The 27481-nt window shown below is 39.6% G+C and overlaps 1 protein-coding gene across 2 annotated transcripts in view; it reads left to right on the top strand.

Moving 5' to 3' along the window:
- Positions 1-27481, top strand: part of Plod2 (procollagen-lysine, 2-oxoglutarate 5-dioxygenase 2) — a gene marked incomplete at its 5' end in the record, with an annotated part of 81756 nt that continues 54275 nt past the window's right edge. For both annotated transcript variants that reach the window (XM_005401440.2, XM_005401441.2), the window contains 1 exon segment: positions 1-257. In XM_005401440.2, coding sequence (XP_005401497.2) covers positions 1-257 — 257 coding nt within the window.

A 27481-nucleotide genomic window follows, 5' to 3' on the forward strand; every position in this document is an offset into this window, starting at 1 on the left:
GCCGCCCCTGCCAGGCTCCGTCTGCGCGCCCCGCGTGCGCCTCTCGTCAGCCCGGGACAGCCCGGGGGTCGCCGCTCTCTCGCGAGAAGTGCGCCGCCGCGGGGTAGGGGGTGGGCGACCCCGCGCGAGGCCGCAGGGGTGGAACACCATGCGGTGGTGTGGCGCGAAGCCCCCGCTGCTGCTCCTGGCGCTCGTCCTGCGCCCCTGGGCTCCCTGCGCGGGCGACAGCGCGGAGAAGCCCGCCGGCGTCCCCACAGGTGAGCATCCCCGCCGCCCCGCAGGTGGGGAGGGCAGGGCCGGGCCTCTCGCGGGCGCCAGGTGACCGCGGCCGGGCCCCCTTCTCCCGGGGTGCGTCCTAGGACCCGCGCCGGGCGCGCCCCGCTTCTCCGCGGTAAGCGAGGGCTTGTTTTTGGTCCTGCAGCTCTCGCTTCCTCTCCGTCCTGGGCATGGGCGCGCCTTATCCGGGCTGGACGAGGCAGGATGCGCTCTGTGACCCAGACAGGCTCAGTGTGGTTCCTGATTTGGGGGACGCAGCCGGTAACACCCACCTCTTACCAGAAGCAACGATCAGAAACCCGGATTGCTTTCAGGGTGGGGGTCTCGGCGTGGCACCCCTTTCCTGAGCCCCGCCTGCTTCTTATGTCCTGAAGCTGGAAGTGGCAGCAGTGTTCTAGTCGTGAGCGTGTAAAACAGACTTTTCGCAGTTAGCCGGATTAAAGAGCCTCACCATATGTTTGTCTGAACATGCTTTGCTGCCATGTGCGGAACTTGAGAAATCCTTGGAGTTCTCCAGTGTGGGGCTTTTTGTGATTCACTCTCCGAAACTGGATCTTGCATTTAAATAAGTTTCTGATGTTTTGTCTTGTTATTAATATTAAGATTGTTTGGTACCTTTTCTCTCCCCCCTCTCCCCCCCCCCCCCGTTAGTTAGCTAAGTGGTTTTCTGCTTGAACTTGACTTAATCCTGAATACAGACGTTTGTAGGGTTACATTCAGGTGACATTTGACAGATTCTAGCTAATCAGTGTAGCAAGTTTTGTCTTTGTCTTTGAGTGTTTTAGAAAATTGCACGGGACTAAACTATCTTTCTACAGTGCTGTAGAGCAGCACTTGCTTTGTTAGCTTGAGAACCTTTGAATTCAGATGGATTTTTTGGTCAGTTACGGGGTGCATATCTTTCTGTAAGGTATGCTGCTGGTTTAAAAATGGCCATGTGAACCGTTGTGATTCCTCTAAATTTGAACTGAATTGTGTCATAATTTTAAAATACTTCGTACTAAATTGTGTCATAGTTTATAAATACTTTTAGGATAATACCTAAAAAACAGATGAGTGGAGACCTTTGGCAAATGAAAAAAATATGTGTGTGTATATGTGTATATGTATTTCTAAAACTTCTCCAGAAAAAATTCTTTGTTGAATCACGCAAGGAAACTTATTGGGAAATAACTTAACCTCAAAAGGCTCTGTTAGTTTTAGAGGCACCTCTCCAGCCATTGTATATTTTATTCCACTTCATTACCAACTTTTTCATGGAAGCCTTTTTTACCTTTTCATAGAAGCCTTTCTGGCTGTCTTTAAATTTATAGTAACATCAGTTGCTTCCCTGTCTGGTGTATAATTTTCATGGAGCTGAACAGTAAACTTAATGGATTGTAACATGAGAGAAAGGGAATTTCAGGTATGAATGTTTTATTCTCCAAAAGATCAGACAAATCCCATTGTTGAGATTTGAGGATTGGTTGCTTTTGGTATGTGGGCATAAGGAATTCAGCTGCCACCTAAATGTGGGAAAATAGTAATTTGTAAGGAGGAGCCAGCAGTTGCCAGTTTGAGTGCAAACTTCTGCATAGGGTATGAGTTCTTACAAGTTATGTGACAAGCTAATAAGTGCACAAGTTATACAGTGTGACAACATGGCCGTCATGATGCACTATTGTATACAAAGTCGCTGTATAAATATAAATGTCATCTTTTAGCACCGTTAAATTGTCTAGATTCATAAGAGGTTTTAAAGAAAAGTTTTAGTCATCTTTGACCTACTATATTTGACAGCGTGACCCAGGTAGTCACTAAGGAATGGATTAAATCAACGTCTCTTAACCCTATTGACATTTTGACCCAGAGACTTCTCTGTTGTTGGAGGCTGTCCTCTGTATTGTAGAATGTTAATTGCTACCTTTTACTTCTTCCCACTAGATGCCAGAAATACTACCACCAGATGTGAGAGGGAGAAAGAAGTCTAAAGGAAAAATGACCAGATGTCCCCTGAGAGGAATAATTGTCCAGACTTGAAAATCAATGCATAAGATAAATCTGTGTGGGAGGCACTGTATCATTATAGTGTCACTGGAATGACTATAGCAAACTGCCCCCCTCCCCCCTTTTTGAATGAGTTCTCACTATGTTGCTCAGGCTGGTCTTCACTGTTGAACTCTTGGACTTAAGTAATCTTCCAGCCTCAGTCTGTGTGTCTGTCTCTCTTTGTAGTGATTTTGTTTTTCTTCTGTAACAGGGAATGTGATCTTTGAATCACATATATAAGTATTTAGAACATAGAGGTTCCCAGCTTTGGTGCTGTGATTAGAGCACCAGAGAGTTTCCCCAGTTGTGACTAGAGTTGAGGACACTACTTTTTCTTATATTTATTTGCCATTTTATTCTTAGCATGGAGTAAATCTAAACAGAATTTTACTTGAAAACAATAATTTTCTCTTAGAATCATTTATTGGAGTTTTCACTAAAGATTGTGTCCTTATGAGAGCTTTCCCAGACAAAAACTGTCATCAGCGGCAGTGAGACAGTTATCACCTTGATTTATCTTTCCAGCTCTCTCGGTAGGGGACGTATACATTTCTGCCAAGTCTTTGCAGCTAGGTTTCCAGAGCTGGATTGAATTCTGTATGTGCACCTTGATGTTTATGATCTAAGTTGGTAGAAACCAAGCTTTGGACAAAAAGGAGGGAAGTGGTTTCAGATGTTTCTGTCAAGACTAGTATTTTTCAACCATGTTCATTTATAAGCTCTTTAATTTACTTTGGTACATTCAAGGAGGAAAGGAGAGGTTTGTCCCTGTCTCCTGATACAAACTAGCAATTTACAGGGTGGAGAGAGAACGAGCAGTGCCCTGGAGAAACTGCTGGAAGAGTGAGGGGTTTGTCTTCTGTGTGCTTTTCCTGTCTTTGCAATGCACTCAATTAAGTCTAGCTCCTTGGAAAGCTTCCTTTTACTATCTTGTTTGGCTCCTAGATTTTCTCACTTACTAATGGTTTTGGTTTCTACAGATCAATCCTGCTTTTTATTACAGTTGTTTATGTTTAATAAACGATAAATTCTCAGAAACAAAGGAATCAAGTTTTATTTTTGAGCTCTTCTGTATTTCTACTCTTTGTTCTTCTGCCACAACAAAATTCTCAACTTATAGTTGCCGAGTTAAAGTCCTACTCCAAGAGCTGTGAAAAGTGGCATGCAGTCAACTGGACTACTAGTTGCTCCTTTTTGTGGAACTTGAGCTAACTTTGCCAAGCTTCCTTTTTCTCCTTGGGGACCCACATAGTGCCATAACCTAGCAATTTATGAATAAAAAAATGTATAGTCAGACAGTTCTGAGCTGTACTTGGAGTCTTCTGTGCAGTGTAAGCTTTTCCATGTACACGCCTTAGTGGATATTAGGTGGCACCTTCACTGTTACCTTTAGGTAGTTGGGTGTGGTAGTCCTTTTTACACGTGCTGAAATGGAGATTTGGGATGATACATAACTTCCACAAGGTCGTAGAGCTGGAAAGCAACAGAAGAGGGGATGGTATCCTTACTTCAGGCTACTCTCCATGTTTTTTCTGTCTTCATTATTTTGTTAGATTTTTGGGATCTATGGGAAAGAGAGAGACTGGGCATATGGCTTAGAGAAGCAACAGCAATGCCTTACTACAAGGAAAAGCACGTCGTTTGCAGGTGTGTGTGGATAGAGCGTACAGAGTCACAGGCTGAAGGCAAAGCAGGCTCCAGGCCAGGAGCAGACTATGGCTCCTGGGCCAGATCCAGCAGGTCTAGACCAACTGTGTGTCTTTGTCAGCCTACAGGCTGGCAATGATTCTGATATTTTAAAATGGAAAATATCAAAGAAAATTAATATATCAGGACATTTGAGAATTATATGAAATTAAAGTTTCATTGGCTGATATCCACGTTGTCTAAAATAGTTACTCTTGCTTTGTGAGGAAAACCTTTGCTGCCCCTTGCCTTAGGAAATGGCATTCCCAGTTAAGCAGTGGCTCATGCCGATTTGCTGCTCTGTTAGAAAGAGCCAGATTTTGGACAGTAGCAGCTGGCTCTCGGTAAGTCAGAAGCCTGTTTTTCATTTTAAACTTTGCCAGTGATTCCTTGTTGCTCTGAATTCAAACAGAGTTTCTCAGTTGCATCATTTAACACAGCACTTGGAGGCGCTAGATGTATTCTTTGGTGTAGTCAGAAATGAATTATGTACTCAGATGGCCATGTGTAAAGAAGATACGTATTTGAGAGTTTGTGTATATTCTAGACACCAGGTCTACAAACTTGGTTATGAATTTGTGGTTTAGTGATTTGGAGGAAATAATTAGAGCATTTGTCCTCAGGATTTTTATTCTCTTTTAACTACTGCTGTATATTATGCTAAATTGAAAAATCAGTGGGCATACCCTTTTTGTTTATACTTTGTTACTTTGCATTTACTGTGTTCTTGCCCTCAATACATTAAATTTTCCATTGCAAATTTTTGGTGGTTTTTTTTTTGTTTGTTTGTTTGGTACCAGGAATCGAACTCAGGACCTTGTGCTTGCCAGGCAGGCACTTGTGCCACTGAGCTATATCCCTGGCCCTCTAATTTTTAAATTCATTGAAATTGTAGTTGATTAAGAAACAGTTATGCAGAGTAGTAGACATTAGCGGTAGATTATTATTCTTAGTTGACTACCTTGAGATCTAAATGTTGCAGTCTGTGTTTGGTAATGATGCTGCTGAAGATGGTGCAGTGCTGGTGGATCACCACCCTACTAAGGTGTCACCAAGATACTATTTATACTTTCTGCTTATAATTTAAAAATCTTAACTTCAAAGACATTTTAATATTTCTCGAGATAACTTAAGAACTTCAGAGTGGAGGGATGCTATTTGCATACAAAGAGGGAAGATTTTGTTCCATGCTAAACAAAATTTTTCTTTCTTTTTAATAATGTTAAAATTTGAAGTTCATAGCTATAATGGTGTTCAGCTTCGCAAGTAATCAAACTGTACAGTTTGTATACAGGAGTGTACCAATTAAAACGGCATGGAGAGAGATTTCACCATCAGATTTGATGTAGGATACCCAGGGTCCCTTTTTCTTTGAAGAAATAGGCACTCGAATGGGAATGGAAATTGGTACAGTTTTTTAATAAAGTTTTATTAGTACATGTTTGCAGTACATATTGATTATATTTATTGTGGAGAGTTCGTATATGTACATAACACGTCTTAATTCTTTTTATGTTCCCTCTCCTCTCCCCTTTTCCCTCCCTCCATCTCTTGGTGAAACAGGGAAGATCTTTATCAGCTATTTTACATGAAAGAGGGAAATTACTTCTGTTAAAAACTTTAGTTTTTTTTTTTAAATACAAATCTTATTTAATTAGGTTAAGACATTTACACATTTAGTTACTTTTCAAACCATGAGAGTTTTAGTAACATAGCGGTTTTAGGAAAATAATAATCATTTAAAAAAATTTTGTTGACTTATTGATATGTCCTCTCATCCTTATTGAGGAAGATATGCTATAAGGAATTTGGTTTATTTATTTATTTAATTTATTATTTTTTTTCCTGGTATCAGGAATCGAACTCACGACATTGCGCTTGCCAGACAGGTGCTGTGCCGCTGGGCTAAATCCCCAGCCCCTTGGAATTTGGTTTAAAATTTAGTTTGTATAGGGGTAAAAATACATTCTGGCCAATCAGGTAGAAACCTGTGAGTCACTGGGCAACCTTTGCTCTTCTTTTTAAAAGCAATCAGCACTGATATCTTTTCTCTCCCTGTTCTTTGTTATTGTTACTCTTTGAAACATAGTATCAGTTCCTTGGTGGGTTTATGAGTCACTGCTGCACTCCCAGGTGTGTTACCAAAGCAGTCATAGAGGTCTGCTGTATCCCAGTGTATCCGAGGTTCTCTGTTTCTGAAAAACCACTGCGTTTATAATCAAAATCCTCACTGCAATAAAAAAAAATTGACTATAATTAAAAGAAAGTGATTATTACTGTAAATATACTCTATAAAACTTTAAATCCAAATAGGTCTTTTCATGAGCATATAGACAGAATGAATGGCTAGGTGAGGACATAGCCAGACAAACATGGATGAGTTTCTAAAATAGGCTAGAGTTAAAATTAAATCTCATTTGTTATGGCTGTTGTTTTTAGATTTTTTTTGAGACAGGGTCTCGCTATATATTCTAGGCTGGTCTTAAACTCACTATGTCACTCAGCATGAATTCAAACTCACAGTGATCCTCCTGCCTCAGCCTCCCTACTACTGGGATTACAGGCATATGCCACTATGCCCAGGCCTGTTCAGAGATTTTAATACTCTTCATTATCTTAGATATAAAGACATCTTGATGTTTAGTATATTAATTGAATGCTTATTAGGGTGACAGTCACAGTTTTTTAGGAGGAAGTCCCAATTTGCTCTCCAGTTACGGCCGAGCTTTTCTAGGATTCTATCTGAAAGGCATGAGAGAGATAGGATTTTCCTTCAATTTAAATGCTGTTGTTCCACTCCCAGGTATAGACGAGTACATTCTTTATGGGACCAGAGAACTTTCAAGCATATCATTCATGTTTCTTACCACTAACCCTGCCTGGTCAGTCCCAAACACCTAATTCACTAAAAACCTTGAATATGCACCCTGCTATACAGCTTGGCCCTTCCACGGACCCACCAGCAAGTAGAGGAGGTACATGATCCTGGCAATCTTAGTGTCCTGGGCCATGATGTCTTTCTAGCAGGTAGAGAGAAAGCGCTCAGAGCCCCAGCGAAGTGTTCCATTAGCAATTCTCTGCCAAGACTTCTCTACTTTGGCTAAAGTCACAGCTTTTACTGGGCTTAAGAGTGCCAGTTACCTATAGATGCTGTGCACAGGGATAACAAGGGAGTCAGTTACCTTAAGGTGTTTTGTATGCATTCTCTAACAGGTTCTTTAAACAGGTAAACCTTCCCTCCCGGTTGTAGCAGTATACTAAACACCAGCAAGTATTCCATTTAAAAATATATATAGATGTAGGATTTAAATCATTATTTGAAGGAGGGGGAGGAGGAGAAAGAGAATTGGAATAGGAAGAAACCGGCCTACAATTTGTAGGCAAACTAAAACAACCTCCCCGATTCAATCTCCTGGGGAAGTGTTGCAGAGCTGTTTCGCAAAGGGCAAATTGGTTCATTGATAGGATTTTTCCAGTCTAGCCCAAAGCAGCTCTGAGGCCTCCTGTCTTCTGAGTTCCCCTTCTCTGGCTCCAGCTATGCTGCTCTTTCCTGGCCTCCAACCTGCACCGCAACTGACCAGAAAGCCCTGCTTGTCCAGACCCTCCGAAATTCCTGTCAGCCGCGACTGGAGGAGGACAGTTCTCCTTTTCTTCTTAGTTTAGTTTAGACGAGGCTGGAATATTTTGAGCAGTGACTTTACTAGGTAACCAAGAGCAAAACAAAACAAAACCCCAAACTGGAAAATCACCAAAGCAAAGAAGTGGACAGACTTACAAAGTAGACAAGGTTTCACTCTTTTCAGACTTCAGTATAGTGAGACCCCCCCCTCACTCTTGGCATACTCGTGGGGGCTGGTAAAGTCTGAGTCCTTGCCCGAGCTTTGCCTTCCGTGCTTTCCATCTCACTCTTCACTTTTTCTTACCACTTTCTTTTGTAGGGACAGCTATTCCTCATGGTTGGAGCCCAGGAGCTCCATAGATAGATAAGGGTTAGTAAATAATCTGGGTGTATTTTATTTCTTGGGGACATATTAACACAAACCTAACCATTAGGCACTCCATTTTCCTTAGTAGGTGAAAATTTTCATGCATTTTCGCCTCTTTTTTGTGTTGCTATTAATTTTTGGTTTTGAGTATAGTAATTTGTAATTGCTTTTATGAATCTACAGAATTTCATAAATACACATTTATTTAATTAGTTAATCTTTTAAAATTCTCCTGTGATTTATATTTTTTCTAGAGGTAATTAACAGCATTTTAACTTAGATGCAAATGTATGCCGAGAGTAATTCCCATTGTGTTTTAGTCTGACGTGTGAAAATTAATGTTTAAAAATTTGATGTAGACATAGTGGTACAGTGCTGTAATCCCTTCAGTTTGGAAGTGGAGGCAGGAGGATAACAAGTTCAAGTCCTGCCTGAGAATCTTAGTGAGACCCTCTCTTAAAATGAAAACTAAAAAGGGTGGGTGTGTAGCTAAGAGGGGAATGCCTGTGGGTTGGATTCTAAGTACTGCCAAAAAAAAAAAAAAAAAAAAAAGAAAAATCAAATTTAATTTGAGTATTTATTGAATGGCTAGTCAAACAAAAAACACACTGGACTCAGTTCCTGGTCCACACTGAAATTTTGATTTTTAACAGGAAAATAATGTATATGTGAAACTGAAAAAAATCAAACAATCTCTCAGGATGAGATCAATAATCTTTTAAGATGAAGCAGAAATCAAAAAATAAGTCTCAAGGAAGCTTCCTATTAATGTATTTGTTAAGCCAAAGGAAGCAGAGACGTGCTTGTTTCATATTTTGAATTTTACTTTTGATTCTAGGTATTGTAACAGGATTTGGATTTAGCCAGATTTGATATTATTTTTCTCTTAATTAAATTTTGGCATCGAGGTAAGAAAATAAAACCATGAATAATTACTGTTAAATTTACATTTTAAAATATCCAAGTAGTTTTTTATGTGAGGAAAAAAACAGTCTAGTGTTTATATGAAACTACTTTCTACTATCTGAGAGGAATCGTGCATTGAAATACTGTAAGCTGTTTTAAAAGATAACCTGTTTTCCTCTTATTTAAATTGTTTGGGTTAAAATAACTAAGAACAATCTGAATTAGAAGTGACTGTCATCTGAGTGTGGTAGTACACATCTGAAATCCCAGCACTTGGGAAGCTGAGGCAGGAGGATTACATGTTCTAGTCTAACCTGGGCAACCTGTCTCAACAAAACAAAAGATTAAGAAGGGCTGGGAATGTAGCTCAGTAGGAAGGCCCAGAGTTCAATCCCTAGTACCACCACTGCCAAAAAAAAAGCAGTTGTCAAGTGGTGGGAAGGAGGACTTTTGCTTATATGTAATTGAACACCTAATTCTGCCCTATTCAGAAATGTTTTGTCTAGTTTCATCATAGGGATTTGTTTATCTAGGTTATGGTTGACCATAACAATGGCGTATTAGCTCTTCAGCTCTTCTCGCCTTACCACACACTCATCCTGTGGTTCAGTGTGGGTGAGCCCTGTCACGACATTACACTGAGGGAATATATCGTACTGTCTTTGCTTTTCATTTTCATTTGCTTGCAGGAAATCACTGGTTGCTTTGGTGATCTGTAGAGGTTCAGAAGCATAGATACTATGGAGCCGTGCTTGCATGGATGAATTCTGTGGTGGATCACATTCCTTGGTATGCCTGATAAATTGACGTACAAGTCTGTTGTACTTTGAGTTACCTGGAGTGCTATTTTGGGTCCTGTTATGGTGTGTGTCTAGATGTCACCCCAGACCCTCATGCAGTTCATGAGTAGTGAGCTGTTCAGAGGTGGCTCAGTCTAGAGTTTGTGATTGATTCATGGTTGAGGGCTGGGATTAAGGGTCTGAGTGCTACACTGTCCCTAGGGCGGGTAGCCTGCATAAAGTATGAGGGACAGGAAGAGGCTTGTCTTTTCTCTCTCTTGTTGCTTTTGCTGTCTTCCACCCCCATAAACTGTTGCCTCTCTACCAAGCCCCCCTGCCTTGGAGCTAGCTGATTGTGGACTGAACTTCTACAAACTATGAGTTAAATAAACCTTTTTCCCCTTTAACTTTGGGTGTCTGGTATTTTGTCACAGCAATGAGAGAAAAGTAACAACAATTCTGCTTCATTCTGATTAAACATATTACAAAGAATTTAACAGTGATACTAGGATGAATACCAAAGCAATACAGACAGTATTTTTTGAAGATAGCCAGAGTGGGTTACTGTACAGCAATGAGACTAGAAACCTCTAATTGTGAATTAAAGGTATAAGATCTTTATAATAGTAATTTCTTCCCAAAGTTGATTTGAGCATTAAATGTGAGAGTGGCTATAAAAAACATGGCACAATGCCTCTAAACCTAAGTTGTTTGATATGTACCCTTGTTAACATTTTAAACAACAAAATTCTAATTAGCCTTGTTCTAAAGTGGTACAAAATTCTAATTAGCGTTGTTCTAAAGTGGTACCTAAATGAGTAGAATTAGTTTTTATGTTCTGGTAATGGGAAGCAAAACATAGGCCGTCAATAAATTCTAGAAAAAGTTTGTAACAGGTTAAGTTATAGACACACTATTTCCAGGAAAACCCCCCCAGTAAATAATAAGTGTAGTGGTGGAAATGTAGGCTCTCTGGTGATGTTCTTGGGTTGATCACTTACTCAAAGTCAAAATCAAAATAATTTTTTTCTCATTCCTCTGATTTATTCTTAATACTTAAATATGTTGTTTTGCTCTTTCTTTTCTTGTTTCATCTATAATAGGAAGTATGTATGTGCATATCTATTTATACTTAAATATGTTGAAGAAGTAATGACTTCTTTAAAGACAATACACTATTACCACACTCAACAGCGATTCCTGTCATCCAGTACCTGTTCACATTCACTTTTGCAGTCATTTTCCTTCAGTGCCTCTTCCTAGCTGGTTTGCTTGGTCAGGACCCATTGATTTCTTTTCCTTAGTGCCCTCTTCTCCTGGCTGTCACCACCTTTGTCTACGCTGCAGGCTCTGGCAGCCTGTGAGTTGAATCTAGTCTGGGTACTGTGTTTCGGAAAACTCAAATTAATTCTTATGCTTTTAAAAGTCAGAAAATTTTGCTTAAAAATCTGTTTATTTTCTCTTGGTGGAAAAAAAGAAAAGGAGGGCCTGGAAACCCCGGACTGGGCTTTCCACATGGCAGCAAGAGCTGGCTGACTCAGGACTTTCCTTGTGGATGGAGCTTGTGCACTGCAGGTCACTCCTGGTCACTGGAGCTCTCTCCTGGCCTCTTCAGTCTGCATCTTTGCATCCCTGGTGTGGGTATGCATTGCTGAGTTAGACAATTCTAACTCTTCTCTGCTCTCTTTTTTTTTTAGTCAAATGGCCCTTGACTAGAGGTGATTCCCCCTCCTTCCCTCGCAAGGGGTATTTAGCAAGGTCTGGAGACGACATTTTTGTTTTGAGTCGTAAGTCCTACTGGCATCTTGTTGGTAGAGGCCTGGCTTTCTGCTAAAATATCCTAGAATACATAGCATGCCCCCACCTCCTGAGAAAGAATGACCTGCCCCGTACGTCAGTAGTCCTGAGGTTGAGAAACTGCTCCAGGCTGATAGCCTGTTCCTGAGTTTACTGCCTGGTTTCCTGTGCCGTCTCTGTTTACAGATGTGTTTATCACTGTTTCCGAGGTCTGTATTGACACTGGGTATATGTTTGTACTGAGTTCTTCACGCTCCGGCTGAGATTTTATGCTTTTACCCACTTACCCTCCTTCTTTTGGTCATATATTAGGTCCCTGAACTGTCAGGGTCCTGCTTAACATTTTTAAGACCTCCATTTAGTCCATTCATGAAACACTTTTTCATTACACTTCGTCACAGTGTTCCGAGAGAATCACTGTATCAGAACTAAAAGTCACCTGTTCTCCATTCTGCAAGGTGAGGGTCAAATCTAGGGCTTCATCTGTGCTACACGAGCGCTGTGCCACTGGTCGACACCACAGTAGCTGGAACATTTCTTAAGGATCTGTTTTAACATTTTCTTTTCCTACAGTCTCTGCTTCTGTGATCCAGGAAACTGAATCTAGAGATACTAATTGATAGATACAAGATTTTTTTCTGATCTTTTTTTCCCCCACCACTATGATTTTCTAACATGTAATTTGTCTTTTAATTATGTCGTGAGTTATTTTCAGTCTTTTTGTGTGAATTACTATCATATTCTTAGCTGGATTTTAACCCACAAGAGGACAGAAACAGTATCTTCTATTGTTGGATACAAAACAAGGGAATTTTTTTTTTTTTTTCTGATACTGGGAATTGAACTCATGACCTTGCGCTTGCCAGGCAGGCGCTGTGCCACTGAGCTACATCCCCAGCCCCAAAACAAGGGAATTTTTATGTTTCAGAGCTTCAAGTCCCTGGAAGCATTTCCAGCTACTAACCCTGCAGAGAGGCGGCCAGGTCACTCAGCCGTGAATAAAGAGTGGGCGCCTGTGTTGGTCAGGGTTCCATTCAGGAAAAGAAATCTGTTTTAGGTATTTTGAGCAGAGGGACCTTAGCAAAACTGTGAGCTTGCACTATTATTGGAAAAAGGAGACTGGATGGACAGGAACAAATGACTGGGAAAAAGTATAAGGATTTTATTGCATCAAGAGGAAAACCATTGGGAAATTTTGGAGAGAAAAGAGAAAAGATTTATATGAATTAGAATATTACATTCTCTGGACATAGGACTATGAGTATTGTACAAGTTGGACCTCAGCCTCAGGTGAATGCAGGGAGATCCTGGGAGATATTTTTAGTAGTTCAGGGAGGAGATGATGGTGCCTTAGCCGAATTCTGTAATACTGACAGGATTTGCATACAACTTGGGTGGGGAATTTGAGAATAACACAGTAGCGAAGAAGAACTCCAAATGTTATATGTAAAAATATGTTAAAAGTTTAGTCATCAGTTTTCACCATTTAGAAATACACTCATATTCACATGGATTGGAACTGTTTTGAGGGACTTTGGCTGTTACTTTACTGTTACTTTACTAGTCACTGTTATTAGCATTTGTATTTTTGTCTACAATGCAATCCAACGAGTTATTCAGTTGAATGTTAGTGTTGAGTAGCAGGCCTCTAAAATAGAATTTTTGCAAGAGAAGCTGCAGTGCTAAACTCCAGGAAAAAGGCCAGAACTGCTGCTGTGATTCACTGAGCTGTGAGTTTCAGAGACAGCACTCTGCAGAATGTTAGTTATAGAGCTGAAAAACCACAGAGCCTCTTGAAACAGACTTTAACGTTCATAGGAATTTTCATATAATCAAAGCAAGAAAGATGAAAACAAATAGGGAAAATCGGGCTGTGTAACTCTGAAGATCAGTACTGCGGTGGAGACCCTGCATCAGCTATGGTTTGTGTCACAGCGTCAAGTGTATGTGCTGTGACAAGAGCTTGGAATGTGCTGATGATGACCCTGGTCATAGTTTGATGCAGTATATTCACTTAAAAGCTTTATTTTGAATTTACCTTTTATTTTGTTACTTATTATGGTTAAATTATGTTTAAAGCAAGCAGTGGAAGATTTATGTGCTTAAATTTTGTATAAGGGCAAACACTGGAAGAGTTAGGCACCCAGAAAATATTCCCTTCCTACTCCACTACGCGTTTAGTTCAACAGAAAGACTAGTCTTGTACTGTAGGAGGTTAAGTTCCTCCCGTATGTTAACTTGACCATCTCTTGCATAAAAGTCATCTCACTACAGTTGTAAAAGGATCTCTAGTGATTTTTGATACATATGTTAACCTTTATTTTTAAGAAATGATGAAAAGAAAGAAAAAAAATAGGAAAAGATACTGAGAATGAATAGGCAGAGAGATGGAAAAAATGGTAGAGGGGAATATCATGAGGAAATAGGTTAGTCCAGCAGGACGATGAATTTGGCACTAAACTTTGTTAAGTTAATCAAGGGAACTTGTTGGATTACATAATTTTCTGTTTACTGAAAAGAAAGAAAACTTCATATTATTTAGGAAATATTTTTCTTGGTGACAAAAGTGTGTATGGCAAAAATGTGTTCCTTTTGTAAAAGGACATTAAATAATAGTAGAGAATAACTTCAGTTGTAGTTTATTTAAAGTTACTGGCAGAAATATGACTATCTTCTTCATCTTCTTTAAAATGAAAACAAGTATAGTTACTTGGGGCTGGGCGTGATGGCGCACACCTGTAATCCGAGCATTTGGGAGGCTGAGGCAGGAGGATCGTTGCAAGTTCGAGACCATGCTGGGCTACAAAGTGAACTCAGGGCCAGCCTTAACCGTGTAGCAAGACCCTGTCTCAAAAAAAAGAAACACAAGAAAGTAATTTGGTATAATTGTTTTTCTGACAGCTATATTTGGTCAGTAGCATAGTAAGGGAAATGGTTCCCAGTCCTCCAATTCTAGGGACAAAAATGGTAAAGTCTATAAAGTCTATAATATATGACAAAGTGGACGTATCCTGGGAGATCAATATTGCTGGTTTATATGATCCATCTTTCTTTCAACTTTCAAGTTTAGTATGAATTCTTCAGAATTTGTTCCTAACTTGACAATTCATTACAGTTTCTGCTGTAAAATCTCTCATTTCTTGTTTATAAGTTTCTCCTTGGCACTTAGCAGTTTCCACTTGTACTTTTTTATGCAAATATTTGCTTACTATGTGCCATCTCCACTATATTATATGATCCGCAAAGGCAGGGAGTGATTCTTCCAGGTGTATCCCTGGAGTGAATTTCTTCTCGAAGTATTTCCCAAATGCTTATTCTGTGTGAGGTAGGAATTTGCAGTGCATTGGGAATTTATATCTTACTGTTGTGTTTACTATCATGTCTCCAGTGTGAATCTTCACTTATTGCACAGTGAACATCTGTAACTATTTTTTGAGAAAATGAAGATGCACTTGCACTGAGGGTTATGCAGGGTGACGCAAAATCAGGGATTCAATGTGGAGTTGAAGAATATAAACTTGTCCTGAGGCTGAGGACTTCTTTTCCCTGTCACAGGCTGAAATTTTTAAGCGTCTGTGCACCTCTGGTATTCCCTGGTACACTTGAGTTTCTCTCTGACCACAGTGATATTTCTTTCAGAAAAGAGAAATAAAAATACCCCAGGGTTTGCATTATTAATTGACGTGGGATAGGGTCTCACACATCAATATTTTTAAAAGTTTCTTTAGGCATCTGTATTATGTATGCAGTTTCCAAATTATATCCTGAAGGAAGAAGAATATGGTGGTGTTTGTAAGAATTCTCTTTTCTTGAAATACCATTTGTTTTATATTGACAGAGGAATTTGTAGAAAAGGAGTGTATATGTTTGTGTGTGTGTGTGTGTGTGTGTGTGTGTGTGTGTGTGTGTGTGTGTGTGTATTTCTCCAGAAGGAATTTTGGATGTTTTCTTGCTGCTGTAATTATCAAAGATTATCACCAAATACCATGGAAGCCTGAGATGTTTTTCACTAGGTCAGCCGGGAAGCTTTAGGACAGCCTGACTTTGGAATAAAAACTACAACTGCCTGGTATTACATACTTTTTAAAATAATGTACTTCTTGGGAGGTGTGTGCAGTTTGAGTAAGCTGCAAGATAAGTCTTTGAACACTTCATTTGCTGATGGTCCGTTACTGGTGAACCCCTCAGAACATAGCAATTTTAATTTTAATATAGTTAACTAAGTCCTTTTTTTTTTGGCCAAAACTACACATCCAGCTTTTAAAAAATATATATCTTGCCTGTGACTAAATGTAGGAAAACCATTCACTGATTTAATTTAGTATATAGTATGAACAGATGAGCTTTCTGCCTGATAGAATTTTTTTCTTTTCCCCCCAGTACCAGGAACTGAACTCACAACCTTGCGCTTGCCAGGCAGGCGCTGTGCCGCTGAGCTAAATCCCCAGCCCCATGATAGAATATATTATAAAGATTTTCAGGATATAGTAAAGGAAGAAATATGCTGGCTCACTGACACTCAGGCACTGAAATAGAGGCATACTAAATTAAAGGTCTGAAGCAACATGTGACAAAATTTCTCTAGGGCACCCTATTATAAGAGTAAACATTTTGTGGAATTAGATGCATTCTGTGGAATTAGACATTCTGTGGAATTAGATGTATTCTGAGGAACTACTCTGTCACTGGATACTATAGTCATGAGACCTCAAGAAAAGGTTATATTTGTTTGGTAGTCTTTGCTGAGTAACGGTATAATATAGAATGACTTCTTATATAGTGTTTAGAAAAACAAAATCAAAAGAATTTTTAACTGACTGCAGTATTTATAAATAAAAAATGTAATTTGTTAACTTGAGAAAATGTTTCTATTCTTATTTTATGTCATGTATATTTCCGAAAAAGAATATACAGTATAGTATAATTTGGTGTGTTTAATGAGTGCATGTGTGTGTGTGTGAGAGAGAGAGAAAGAGAAATTATTGTGTGTTGCCTTCTACTCTGAAATTGTGGAATTAAGAGTGAGGAGAGTTGGAGAGTTCACTGGTGAGAGAAAACACTGAATGCTTGTCCCAGCTTTTAGGTCACAGTGAAATGAGACATCTCCGGGGAGCAGTTATTTGATGAGTAATGTCATGAAGCCTTTCAGCAGTGAGAATATCAGCTTTCTTGACTCTGTAGTACAGAAACGTGTGGAGTGCTTGAACTTTTGAAGATTCCTTAGAGAAACTGGCCACAGAGGACATTGGCTGAGCTTTCCATCCAGGGACGGGGGGACCCTCATTCTCTGCCACACTAGTTCCCTAAATAACTGCTAGCTCTTTTCTTGAGTTTAACCTGGCCCAGGACACGGGGCGTCCTACCCTTGTATGAGTTTATAGTGCTCATTTTAGTTGGTATGCAAAAGGAAAGCTATTTATGAACATCTGCTTCAAATATATCTTGTTTATGACCAACTAATGCCTTGCTATATTTTTATGGAGCACTGATAAGTTATGAGGTACTGTTTGGTGAGCCATTCATTTCTGGTGTGTTGCAGCTAGGAATTAATTCTGATCGTACAAGTGATAGAAAGAAGGGAGGGAGGAGTGGATCAGCTTTTTCCCGGTGACCTTCCTCACCGTGCTCTTTGTGAACAGATTTCCTTCCCCCAGTTGCATTTCAGTGTACATGTTCTCGTCCTTGCAGCACATTTTTTACCAATGACTTAAAGTGATGGCATTTAAACAGGAATGTACAACTACGGGTTTGCTTATTCTACAAATTGGTTTTAAAAAGAGAGAGAAATGTCTGCATGTTGAGTTCTGCTTCATCCAGTGAGATACTGTGAAGTGTAGAAAAGCTCTGTATTTTAGGGGGAGCTCAGTCTTTATCTTGTCTCGTGTATTATAAGAAAAACCTTAGCGCTACGTCTAGGTTGTCTGCCCATTGATGCTCATAACTCTCCCAGGAGCCAATAAGTATCAATACAAGACTAGCTACGGTGACGGAGTCTCCTTAGGGATAGATAACGTGACATTTAGGTTTCATATTACCTAGAAGGGTACAATAAATATTTTAATTTCAATGTTATTTTACAGTTTTATCCATGTGGCACACTCCTCTTTGAAGATTGGCCCTCTGAAGTAATTTGAAGCCTGTCATTCTTCTTTCTCACAAACCTCCTTTAATTTGTCAGTTGGCCTTGTTTTATCTAATTTAAGGCACCCAGAAGGTTGAGGCAGTAAGACTGAGAATTTGACCCCAGCCTGGGCAATTCAGTGATTTAGGGATATCCTTTCTCAGCACAAAATTTAAAAGTCTGATCTGTAGCTCAGTGTGAGGACCCTGGATTCAATCCCCAGTACCAACAAAACAAAACAAACAAAACAAAACAAAACAAAACAAAACAAAACAACACCCCCCCAACCATGGTGTGACAGCCTCATATTCCATGTTGTAACTTTGTGGAATCTCCCTCCAGCCCCGGCTTCACTGTCGCATTACTTTCTGAAGGTATTCATGAAGGAACCGTGGTCCTACCATGTACTGCCGGGCCTCGCAGGCCTTCCTCTGAAATTTGGACTGAGACTTCCCTGACCCCAGAATTCTTGCATGTGCGTGCTTGGAAGACCTGCATCTCGTGGACAGTGCCTGTGTCTGCCACAGGTGTGAGAAACAGCCATACCCTCTTAGCCCGTGACTGCAGTGGACTCTGAGTACCTAGGTGGCTGAGTAGCTGGACAAGCCAAAATAAATCCTGGGAAAACAACTTTCTAGGTAGCCCTGTGGGAGCAGGGAGTCCTGGCACTCTCTTCTTAAATGAAATATTTATACTTTTATACCCTTGAGCCTGGCAGGGGCAGTGCTTTGCTGATTCCTGAGATGTCCTTAAGGCGTCTTTCCTGTTGACCCCATGCAGACTACTTGGCTTCTTTTTAATGGAATTAATCTCTTTGACAAGGTTACCATCCTTGGCTGTGACTTTATACAAGCATCTTTTCAGGTCAAACTGCTAGGTTTTTTAAAATTCTTGCCAGTCTCATTTTTGCTCTCATTTTAATTACGGCTAAATGCAGCCAATAATACTTGTGCTACTGGTTGAATACTGTGCTGACTTAAATTTGCTCCTTCAGATTAATGAGTCCACTACCCTCAAACTCGGTCTCACTTCCAGTCTCAGTGGGTGAGGAAAATACATAGCCACGTTCACTGCTGTGAACGGCCTCTAGTGCAGTTCCCGAGAGTCTTCGTTTCTATCTGAAATTTCATCAGTGCAGTCTTCCTGTCCAGATTCCTATAAGCATTCTGTTTTTTTGAGCTCCTACCAGAATCTCCTATTAACATTCTTCAACAGCATTCTAAGTTTTTGAGACTGTTTCTCCAGAATTTTCCAGATTCCTCCTATGAACAGTAATGAACCACATGGGCAGGTGTAGTCACAGCAACACCTCTAGGGGCTCCCAGTTTTGTGTGTTAGACAGCTTTCTGTCACTGTGACAAAATGCCTGGGAAAATCAGCATGAAGAAAGATGGATTTTGGTTCATGGTTTTACAGGTTTCAGTGCATGGTTACTTGCTTGTTCTATTTCTGGACCTAAGGGGAGGCAGGAAGTTGTCAAGGGGAGATTTTGAGCGGCCAAAGTAGGTGCCATAAAACTTTCAAGATAGGGTGAGGATGGGCTACTGTTTAGTCTGTTTATTTGTTTATTTATTTATTTATTGGTACCAGGAATCAAACTCAGTACCTTGTGCTTGCCAGGCAGGCACTTGTGCCTCTGGACTATATCCCTGGGCCTACTGTTTAGTTTACATGTGTTCATTTTAGGCATTGATAGATATGATAACCAATATCATATTTTAAAAACAATTTAACAGTGTGTTCATAGCAATGTGGTGTAGAAGGAGCAAAGTTTCACTATAGCTGAAGATAATAAATGAAAGTTAGAACTTTTCTTTTATCCTTATTGCAGGGACACCATGATTTTTCATGTCTGTTGGGTTAAGTAACCCTTAGTTATTGTGGGCTGATCAGGCCCGCAATCTCCCAAGTGAGTGGGCAGCAAAGGCTTAAATAATTGAGACAATTGAAATGATTTCAGGGCTCCATGAGGGCCTCATTCTTGTTTTGTGTTTTTCTTTTTTGTTTTTTTTCCGGTACCGGGAATCGAACTCAAGACCTGTGCTTGCCAGGCAAGCGCTGTGCGGCTGAGCTAAATCCCCAGCCCCGAGGGCCTTGTTCTCTACCTCTTCTCTGAGTTTAGACAAAGTTATCTCTAGGCAGCCTGTATTTTTTTGGTTTACAAACAAGGGAGGGGGATACTCAAGAAAATGCAGGAATCTGGGCAGCACTTGGGAATCCCTTTAAGGACTTCTCCAAGTAATACATTATGTTGATTTGGGAGAACTATGATATCTCCAGGAAGGCCTTCACCACAGGAGTGAAATACCTGCTGCTGCAGTCTCCTTCATGTTAATTGGGGTTGGAGCCAGATGTCCTCAGCTGTGGCCTTATCTTATCCTTCACAGGCCATTGTAGGCCTCAGCGGTGACCAGTGAGGCATAGAACTTTATTTACTGTGAGTCCGCTGCCTTCAGACAAGGTGCCTAAGCTTCAGGCATCTCACAAGTAAATATGGAAAGCCAATTGGTTAATATTAAATCTGGCTCAGAGCCACTTTGTAGTGGTCTCCAACACATATCCACTACTAATTTGCATCCCAGATTCATTCCTTTGGATTTGGCAGACTTACACAAAAAGATACTTCTTTTTCATTATGGAAAAGTAAAGGTTATCTTGGTTCAGGCACCTTCCCTTAGAACTTTATCTTAGAGACCAACTTGCCTAAGTACAAGTGCAATTGAAAGTGGCCTCTGCTCCAGCTCCAGTGCAATTCTTATTTGTGTGTTAATTAACAGGAATGTGTATTATCTTAGGCTGTGCTACTTTTTCCTGGTTCCTAACTTTACTATTGATGCCCTTTGTGGAGGAGCACAGGAAATATTGTTAGTACCTGTGTAAAAAATGAAATATAAAATAGTAATAGATGAAGTGTGTTTCAACAAGCTACATAATCTTGCTACCAGATTTCTGGCAGGCAGTTCACAGTGTCTGGTAAAACATGTGGTCAGCAGCTGGAGTGTGCCAGCTCATTCCAAGGAAGGTCTTGTTACTACACATCTTTCCATTTTGGAAGTTGTTCAGTCTTTGAACACTTGGAATTCAATAGATGAAAAATTTTTGTATGAAAGAGGCAGATTTTCCTTAGACATTAAAATGATATCTAGTATATAAATCTCATAATATTTTGAAGGATAATAGGTGCTTTTCATGTCATAAATTCTGGAAAATGATCTTATATAGTCTGTTTTAACATTAGTAAAGATATGAAACATATGGCTTTTCCAATATAGTTAATTCTTTTGGATGCCATTTATTGTATTTGATATTGATACAAAATCTGCCTCCTCTCGATTAGTTCCCCTTCCAATACCTCATTCACTTCTCTCCTCCAAAATAATACAGAGGAGCTGGGCGTGGTGGCACATGCCTGTAATCCCAGCACTCAGGAGACTGAGGCAGGAGGATCCTTGCGAGTTCGAGACCAGCCTGGACTACAAAGTGAGCTCAAGGCCAGCTTGAACTGCGTAGCGAGACCCTGTCTCAAAAAGACAAAAGGAACAAACAAAAACAAAAACCAAAATAATATAGAGGAAATGAAATTCTCTTCAAATATGTAGTGAGGGAAATTCGTGGGTTTTTTATTTTTCAGAAAGGTTGAAGAATTCTCAGTCCCTCAATTATTCAGTATACGATATAATTTTCAGACTTCAGATTATACTGACCAAAATCAGTGCTGTCAGAATTCTCCTTAATACAGTACACAAGAACCTCCTGCTTCTCACACATGGGCTGTGCAGACGGCAGTGGAACCCTTACCTCTCTTGCTAAGATCTCTTTTCCGTTGTTTTGGCCAGCTTGCGCACATATTGCCTCATTTTGAGCTTGTGTTTAAGTAATGCAATTAGAGTCTTTTTTTTTTTTTCTTTTTTAAAACTTTAACTCAGGTTGTATTTAGTCTGATTAAAATTTTCTTTAACATGATCATGCTTCAGTGTTTGAATTTTATTTTCCCCTCCTAACTCTAAGAGTAATTTGTGGAATTTCAGTGCAGAAGCTTTGGCTGCATTCTAGTCTTTGCATTTTTATCTTCTTGTGTCTGGGAGGGCACTGATAACGGATGTGGATATTTTGCTTTTTACTGTTTATCATGTTAGGTTGCATTCTTAATATTTAAGCACTGGGGAGCTGTTGAGAAGCAGAAGTCGGTGTTTGTAGGTGGCAAGGGAGAGCGGGATATTACTGAAGAGTGCTATTATAAAGTCATTCTGAATAAAGTGTACCTTTTTACAGATTAACTGCTATGATTCATATATATAAACATATGGATATTGTTACAATTAGGAGAATACACATTTACTTAAATGTGTATTATAAAGGTTTTCTCTATCAGTGATTTTTAGAATTAATATCATTATAAAATTGACCATATATTTTATATTAAAACTGCATCTCCGGTTCCCAGTACTGGAGAAAAACCAAACAAACAAACAAACAAACAAAAAAAACAAAAAAAAAACTGCATCTCATACTAGGAAAAACCAAGTCTCTTAAATTTTCAGTTTTTGCCTAATAATTATTCAAGTTTCATTCATGATAAATATACTAGTTTAGAAGTATTTTTGTGGTACAGTGATTTAAGAAAATGAATTCTTAAATACAGTGGTACAGTGATTTAAGAAAAACAACTTGAGTTGTTTTTCTTAAATGCCTTTAATTTTTTTTTTTTTTTTTGGTTTTTCTCCAGTACCGGGAATTGAACTCACGACCTTGCGCTTGCCAGGCAGGCGCTTTGCCGCTGAGCTAAATCCCCAGCTCAAATGCCTTTAATTTTTACAGCACTGTGGGAGTTACTAGCTACTGGGATTTCTTGATTGTAATAATCTCCATTTGTACTTGGAATTTATCTTCCATTCATTATTAGATTATCAAATAGATAAAGAAAAAGTGCATGTAACTTAAGGTGTGTTGTGCACATGTACAACGTCACACAGTGTGTGGAATATGTCTTGCAAACATACATTAATAATTTTAATGCACATGTAGATATACACACAAAGCACATGTATCCCCAAGAAAACATGGATTCCCAAAGAAAAATCAGAAAATCTTTAAAAAGTTCTTAATGTTTTGCATGTGTTTGATTTTATTTGCAATAAAAATTCATAAAAGTATGTTGTGGTTTGAATTACACATGGACAGTAATATTTTAGACATCCATCACTTCCAGAAGCCTGAATCAGGTCTGTTTCACTTATTACCTGGTTTTGACCTCTTGGTTCCCAAAGACTTTATCCTTAATGCCTCCCACGTAGGATCATTTGTCATGAAGCCTCTTTAAATGACTGGCAGTATTTGCCCACTCAGTTCCATTGTACATAATGTTTGACCACTCATCGTGGCTTGCCAGAACTTGCCAAGTTTTGTAACTGAAAGCTTAGCTTTCTGGGAACTTCCTCAGTGTTGGGCAAACTGGGACTATCTGCACGAATCCCCACTTCTCTCTGAATGTGTTGTCAGGGAGGTCACGGAGATCCAGGCATCTACGTGGATGCTCGCGTGTGTGAGGATGCCCTGTACATAGCCTTAGTGGTTAGAATTTTCTCTTTAAAGGATTCATGCCTCTTACCCCTTTCTAAAAAAATGTTAGGGAATCTGCTGATGCCTCTTTGACACATCCTTTTTAGGATTTTGTCCTTGTTGAAATTATGACATGAATTGCTCTTTAGGAATTTTTGTTTTGAATGTCTTTCAACAATTCCACAAAATCACATCGTTCTCTTTCCTCCTAGACTGTGTGGCTTTTATTTCTTAGTGTGTTTCAGTGACTCAGTATTTAATACAACAGAAAAATTCTACAAAAAGATCTAGGACAACAAATTTTTTTGGGATTGTAAATCCTGAGTTTATTCCTAAACTGGTTACCACCTAACTGCAAAATCCTGGACAAGTCTTATTTTTCCTTTCTGTCTTTGTTCCATCCTTTGTAGAGGAAGTAAGGTTTTTTAGGCTGTGTCTGAGGTGATAATAACTTGGATTAAGATGAAGTGACTGTCAGTAGAGGAGCAAGGGTAATACTTTCTGTGTCAAATACTCCTCGTTTTGAGTTTAGCTAAAGTCTCTTTATTATCTCCAGCCCAGCTGTAGAGCCCAGAAGCTGTAAGTAAGCACATATCACATATGTAACCAGCTAGCCCCGTGGTGCCTCTTTCAGATGAAGACTTGCGGCCTCTAGTTGGAAGAGTATGTCAGACTTGCTCCAGAGGACACCTGTGTGGACTGAAGGACTGACAGGAGTCATTATAAGTTGTAATCAGTCCTGTTATTTATTGGAATGGAATGATACAAAGCAAAATCAGCAAAAGCAAAAGGCACGTAAGGGAGGTCTGGGAAAACCACATATGAATTTCTAACAGCTTGTTCCTGTGGAGTGAAACAAAATGTGCATAATTCCCCACATGCCTGGCTGTGACGTCACATGTGAGGTATCGTCTGTCGGGAAACCTTATTAGAGACTCAGTGTCCACAGTTTTTATTGAGCAGTGGTCACGTAGACAGCCTCTGTACAGTTCCAGCTGCCTAGCAGGAAAGCACATGGTCAGCATTGTACATTGTTTGTACAGCTTAGGCCCCTTGAGACCATCTTATCTTGGGGTGAGAGAATTCAACTTTGGAAAACCATCTGGCGGTGTCTGGGATCCAACTTTGCAGATTCCAGCTAAAGGCCAAACCTGTAAACAGGTCTCTCTGAAGATAGACGTTTCAGGCTTTCTGTCTTTACTGTACACAGAATAAGTCTCAAAAGTTTGTTTCTAGACCTCTGACTTTTGCCATCATGTGAGGCCACTTGAGGTATTGGAAGAAACAGATTTTGCTGAGTAAATTGTGGCTCTTCCAGGAACTTGTGAGTTGGCCTTAACTAAATTGCTTAACCTGTTAAAATCTCACTCTTCATCTGTGAATTTGAGATTATTCTAAAACCATGTAAGGATTTTGTCCAAAATAAATTACACTTGAATACATATGAGATCTATAGTATCTTTTCTCCCTGAATCCACTAATTCAATAATTTTTTTTTATTTTTGTGTTTTTGAGACAGGGTCTCTCTACACAGTTCAGGCTGGCCTTGAGCTCACTTTGTAGCGCAGGCTGGCCTTGAACTCGCAAGGATCCTCCTGCCTCAGTCTGGGATTGCAGGCATGCGCCACCACGCCCTGCTTTTAATAATGTTTAAACATTATGTGGTGTACACATATATCAAAACATTGTACGCAGAGTGCCATTAACACGTAAAATTTGTATGCTTTTAGGTATCATTTAAAAAATTAAAACCAAAAAATTCTAACTTTAAACTTACTATGTGGTAATAGTCTAATAAGCCCTGAACATCTTATGGTGAGCAGATTGACATCCTGCCTTCCTTGAGTTAGTATTCCTTTTGGAGGGAGAGAGATTTTAATCTCAAATATTAATTGCTCATGTTAACATATTAACTACACTTTATGGTCAGTCCTCTGAGAGAGTGCAGCAAAAGTGCGTAGAGTACCGTCTTGCAAATCAGCAAGGGTTCTTTCTCCTGCATGTCTATAAAACTCAAATTTGCCTTGCTACATAAAGAGATCAGGGACAGGCATTAATTACAATCTTGCATTGGCTTTTTCCTGGGGTGGGAAGAGGCAGGCGTGTTAGGGGGAGAGAAAAAGGCCAGTGTGCTTAGAGCAGAAAGACCAAAGGTGAGAGATGCGGTGGGTGAGACTGGAAAGGAGGGAGGTGGTTAAGAATCACATAGTGGTAGTGGAGTTTGGGTCTTCTCTGGTGTTGAGCAGTGCGTAACATGATCAGCTGTCCTAAGTGTTTTGAATAGACTGAGAAATGTGATTAGTGTAAAGCACAACAAAAGGCAGAGACCAGCTGAGACGCCCAGGCCTGTGTAAAGGCAACATGGTGTGGAATTCATTGTGCCTGGGTGCAGGCAGACAGAAGGCAGAAAGGCCGTCTGTAGGGAACAAAGAGAAGCGGGCCCTTTTTTGTAGGGATTGAAAGAAGGCAGGGGATGTTAGGCGGGAAGATTTTAATAAATATCTGTGGTCAGACTTCTCTGGCAGCCTTATATCTAAGTGGGCAAAGTATTTGAGGGTCCGGTGTAAACTTTCAGGTGTCTCTAGGTGTCCAGGAACCTGCAAGATTCCTTGCCCTATCTTTACCTCTTCTAGGACATCATGTGTCTGCAGATGATAGCCTGGGTGCCCGGCCGAGCTCCTGCTGCATCTGCCGGCAAATAGATTAGGGGCTGGGAGAGTCAGCTCTGATTCGAGCCTTTCAATTAGAGTTGGCGAAATGGCCTGGGGTGATGATGGCAGAAGTCTAAGCAAGTGATATTTATAATTTGAGTTAGTATAATAGCTTGCTTCAAGATGGAGAGATGCAAAGCTCGAGAAAGACCTAGCTGTAGTTACTGACTAAACTATTTAAATGAATGGCTTCAAGACTGTTTTTAAAGTTTTTTTTTAAAACCTGAAAGCATTTGTGGTAGAGGAAAAGATTGGATTACAATGTGCTGAGGTCAGCCTATCAACTATAACCTATCATTGCACCCGTGCACTGTTTGAATAGAAATGATCAGTAGACACTGCATAACACATGTAGGATTCTGAATGTGTCAGTCATCTTACATTCACTTAGCCCTGATAAGAAACGTCTAGGAAGTGCAGTTATTTAGATTAGGAACAAATGAAACAAATGCTGAATGTTCAAGTTAGGATTTGAAAGCAAGTAATTTGTTATGAGATGCACACAATCAACCATATTAGCAAAATATTACCTATAAACCACATCTGCCCCAAGCTGTACAGCCACCCAGAGAAGTTAGGGTTTTTTTTTGTTTTTTGGTTTTTGTTTTTGTCTTTTTGAGACAGGGTCTCCCTGTGCAGTTCAGGCTGACCTTGAGCTCACTTTGTGGCCTAGGCTGGCCTCAAGCTTGCAAGGATCCTCCTGCCTCAGCCTCCTGAATGCTGGGATTACAGATGTGTGCCACCATGCAGCCTTTTTCTTTTTTTTTTTAATTTGAAAAGGTTGTAAAAAGAAAAAAGAAAACAAGGAAAAGGGAGAGAATGGGACAGGAAGGAGTTGAAACTGAGAATGTATGTAATCAACAAAGCTTGAAAGTTATTCTTTTTTTTTTGCAGTAAAGTTTGCTGATCCTAACACTGTGCTAATCCTTACTAAGAAAACATGTTCCCTCAGCAGAAAATTAAGAACCACCAGTCCTTACAGGTGAAGGAGCTGTCTGGTTATCTGGTCATAAAAATTAGCTGCGTAGTAAAAACAGTCTACTTAGAGCTGCTATGGTAATGTTTTTGACTTATACAAATTTAAAATTAAGAACTCAGTAAATTTATTGGAAAGATTCAAGTACCAAAGACAGTCAGGTTAGTGCTGAGTTTCTTAATGGGATACTGTTATTAAGACAATGGATTTCAGATGGATTTTATGTGCAGCTTGACTAATTGGTGACAGGCTATATCAGCAAAATATCTTTCAGTATTAAACTCACGGTTTTTGTGAATGGAATTTAGGTCATCAGTGAAATTTTTTTCTCAGTAAGAATTATTTGGAGGAGAAAAAACTATGATTCTGCAGTGTATTTTCTATTGGAACCAATGCAACATTGGGCATAAAACAATTCTTACTGTTTTAGATACGTTGGGGGCCTATGTAATGAATACAGAGGTTTGCTTTTGCTTTTTGTGACAAAGTGACTTGCATTTCATAAGCAGTTGTTGAAATTACAGATGTATTATATGTTTTGTATTCATATTTCCTCAGAGTCACAAGCTGGAGATAGAGGTTAATGGTTACATCTGAGCTTCTGCTTGTCTGTTCTTTGTTTTTTTTTTTTTTTTTTTTTTTTTTTTTTTTTTTTT

Source organism: Chinchilla lanigera, unplaced genomic scaffold (genome assembly GCF_000276665.1).
Source record: "Chinchilla lanigera isolate Chin_1 unplaced genomic scaffold, ChiLan1.0 scaffold00073, whole genome shotgun sequence".
NCBI lineage: Eukaryota > Metazoa > Chordata > Mammalia > Rodentia > Chinchillidae > Chinchilla > Chinchilla lanigera.